At 59.0% G+C, this 2,380-nt stretch overlaps 1 protein-coding gene across 1 annotated transcript; it reads right to left on the bottom strand.

Annotated features, from left to right (window-relative positions):
* Positions 1-69: 69 nt before the first annotated feature.
* On the bottom strand, positions 70-1,797 carry LOC105565902 (the record flags this gene model as incomplete). The annotated part of the gene is made up of 1 exon (XM_012019464.1): positions 70-1,797. A coding segment is annotated over exon 1 (1,728 nt), but the record flags the coding sequence as incomplete, so codon positions are not given.
* Positions 1,798-2,380: the final 583 nt, after the last annotated feature.

The following is a 2,380-nucleotide window of genomic DNA, read 5'->3' as shown; positions in this document are numbered from 1 at the left end:
GAGGATAAGGGCTCCGGTTAGGGCCCTCCTGGGTCTTAGCTCGTCGATTCCCAGTTCCTCGAGGTTTACCTGGGACTTTATGACCCTCATTCCCTCCGCATACGCCCCCGGGGGGAAGGTGAGGGTCACCGCTTGTGCCCTCGGGTTCCTCCTCTTGGCTGGGGGGGTCCTCTTGTCTCCAGCCGGGGCCCTCGTCTCCCTCTGTTGGGGGGGACCAGGCTGGCTCGGAGCTCCCTTCTTCCTGGACCCCCTCCTCACCACATCGACCCATGTCTCTTGGGTCGCTTGACCTGCCTTGCCAGGCTTGTTATTCGCCTCTAGGGGCTCTTCCTCGGTGCGGATTCCCTTTTTCTGGGCAGTCCTCGACCGGCTGACAGCCCTCTGGGCAGCCGCTCCTTTCCCGGCTCTCGATTGGCTAGCGGTCCTTTGTTTGGCCGCTTCCTTACTGCTGGCAGTCTCGCCTATGTCCAGCCTATTCTTCTCCCTTACTGTGGGTGTCGGCTTGGGTGCGTTCTTTTTGGGCCCTGTCACTTTTTTCGGCATCTGTTTGTTTGAAGATGCCGCGATCTTTCCCATGGGTGCCCTGGCTGCTGGCCCATCCTCGATCAGCGGTTCCTTACCTATGGGGAGCATCGCCATCGCTCCTTGGCAGCGGACCATCAGGTTGTTGATCTTCAACCTGACTTCCTTGGCGTTGCCCCGCGCAATATCCCCAATGGTGACTCCCTCCATTACCTTGCGGACGTCTTCAAGGGCCCGCTCCTCCGTAACCTCCTCTAGCTCCTTCCTTACACCCCTCACCTCCGGCCTGAGCACCGGGGGTGGGGGTACCATGTCCTCCTCGTCCATGCCCGTGTCCCTGGGCTGGGAATGGGATTGGGTTCTCCCCCTCATCTCTTCGTCTGAGGAAGAGGAGGGTGAGGCCATTCTCATGCACTTCCTCTTGCGAAGCGCTCTTTCAGGCGTTCTCCGCACGTCCTGTAGCTGCGTCCTCTGCCTCTTCGCAGTGAGGCTCGCCACCTTTTCTTCGAGCTCTCTGATTCTTGCTCGGAGCTGGCCTTCTTCGCCTCCGTAATCACCCCCTAGTGCAGCACATGGGGCGGTTGCCTTGGCCGAGAGCGCCTTGATCGCCGCCCTCAGCTTACTCGCCGAGTTGTATAATTGGTGGACAAAAGTGCCCTTCAAATTCCCCGAGCGCTCCGCCACCTTCTCAACCACATTTAAGTGTTCCGTCATTTCCGCTACGATCTGATCCGGTCTTAAGTCCTCTAACTGCCTGACCGTTTCTCTCTCCGGCGTGATATTTTTTCTCGCCTTTCCACTCGGCAGGATGTTCCGATCCAAGATATCGGAGAGCGTCTTGTTCTGCTGAATCAGTTTACGATTCGTTTTCCTGATTTCCCTCTTTTCCCTTCTCAGGGCAAAGTTGGAATCCTTGGGAGGTCTGCCTCTGCTTCTGGCTCTCCTCTCGGGCGCGGATAACACTCCGTTGTCATCCGCCGCGCTGTCGTCTTCCCCATACCCCTCGGTATCCGACCCATCGACGTCTATGATCGGTTCCTCACGTGGTCTGTTCTTGGCTTGGTCCGCTAGCTTCTTTTTGTCGCTGGCGGGGCCCGCCCTCCCTATCCCCGTGTGCGTTGTCGGGGTGGCTCGGTCATCCACCTCCATTGGAGTGTGTTCCGAGTCGTCTTTCGCTCTCCTGTTCGCGCTCGCATTCGTGCTGCTCCCATCCTCTCCTTTGTTTTTTTGTTGGTGCTTCATGATGGCAGATATTTCTAGGACCGGTTCGCCCATTATGGGACCCCCACCGCGGTGGGGGCACTATCCCCGGTGTCGAGAGTTCCCTAGTTAAGGACCGGGCAGCGGAGATGCCGTTTTCGGGGAAGCCACCCCCTATCCCGGTCAGTGACTCTAAGCAAAGGGTTCCTGGAGGCGGCCAGGTCCACTAAGATGCTATAGGTTAACCTCACCCCCGGGGAGGAGCGCGCACCGACCCGATCGGCCGCATACTCCTCCCCAGGGCTAGAGGTTGCAAGGGAATCTCCCCCCCTCACAGGGTACGAGAGGACGCCGGCTATGCGCCTCTCCATACCCGCGCCCGGACTGCCGGCTTCAACGCCCTGATAGGCTCCAGACGGACGAGACGGGAGCGGTTTTCCCACGTTAAACATGCCACTTCCTGCGGACTTTGCCAGTAAACTGGACTTACATTCCCGCGTAGTCCATGGCAGAGGTCAGGTACAGACGTCACCGCTCGTCCCCGGTCGGGGGGTTTACTACTCCCCCCTTGGTTAGTCTCAGGGAAATATCCACCGGCAGCCGACCGCGGCCCATTCATTCACCACTCATACAACCGATCCTTCGCCCTCCACGACCA

This window comes from Vollenhovia emeryi, unplaced genomic scaffold (assembly GCF_000949405.1).
Source record: "Vollenhovia emeryi isolate VEMERY1.0 unplaced genomic scaffold, V.emery_V1.0 DF943373.1, whole genome shotgun sequence".
Taxonomy (NCBI): Eukaryota; Metazoa; Arthropoda; class Insecta; order Hymenoptera; family Formicidae; genus Vollenhovia; species Vollenhovia emeryi.
Note: the sequence above shows the minus strand (reverse complement) of the source record. Positions and strands in the feature narration are given on the sequence as shown.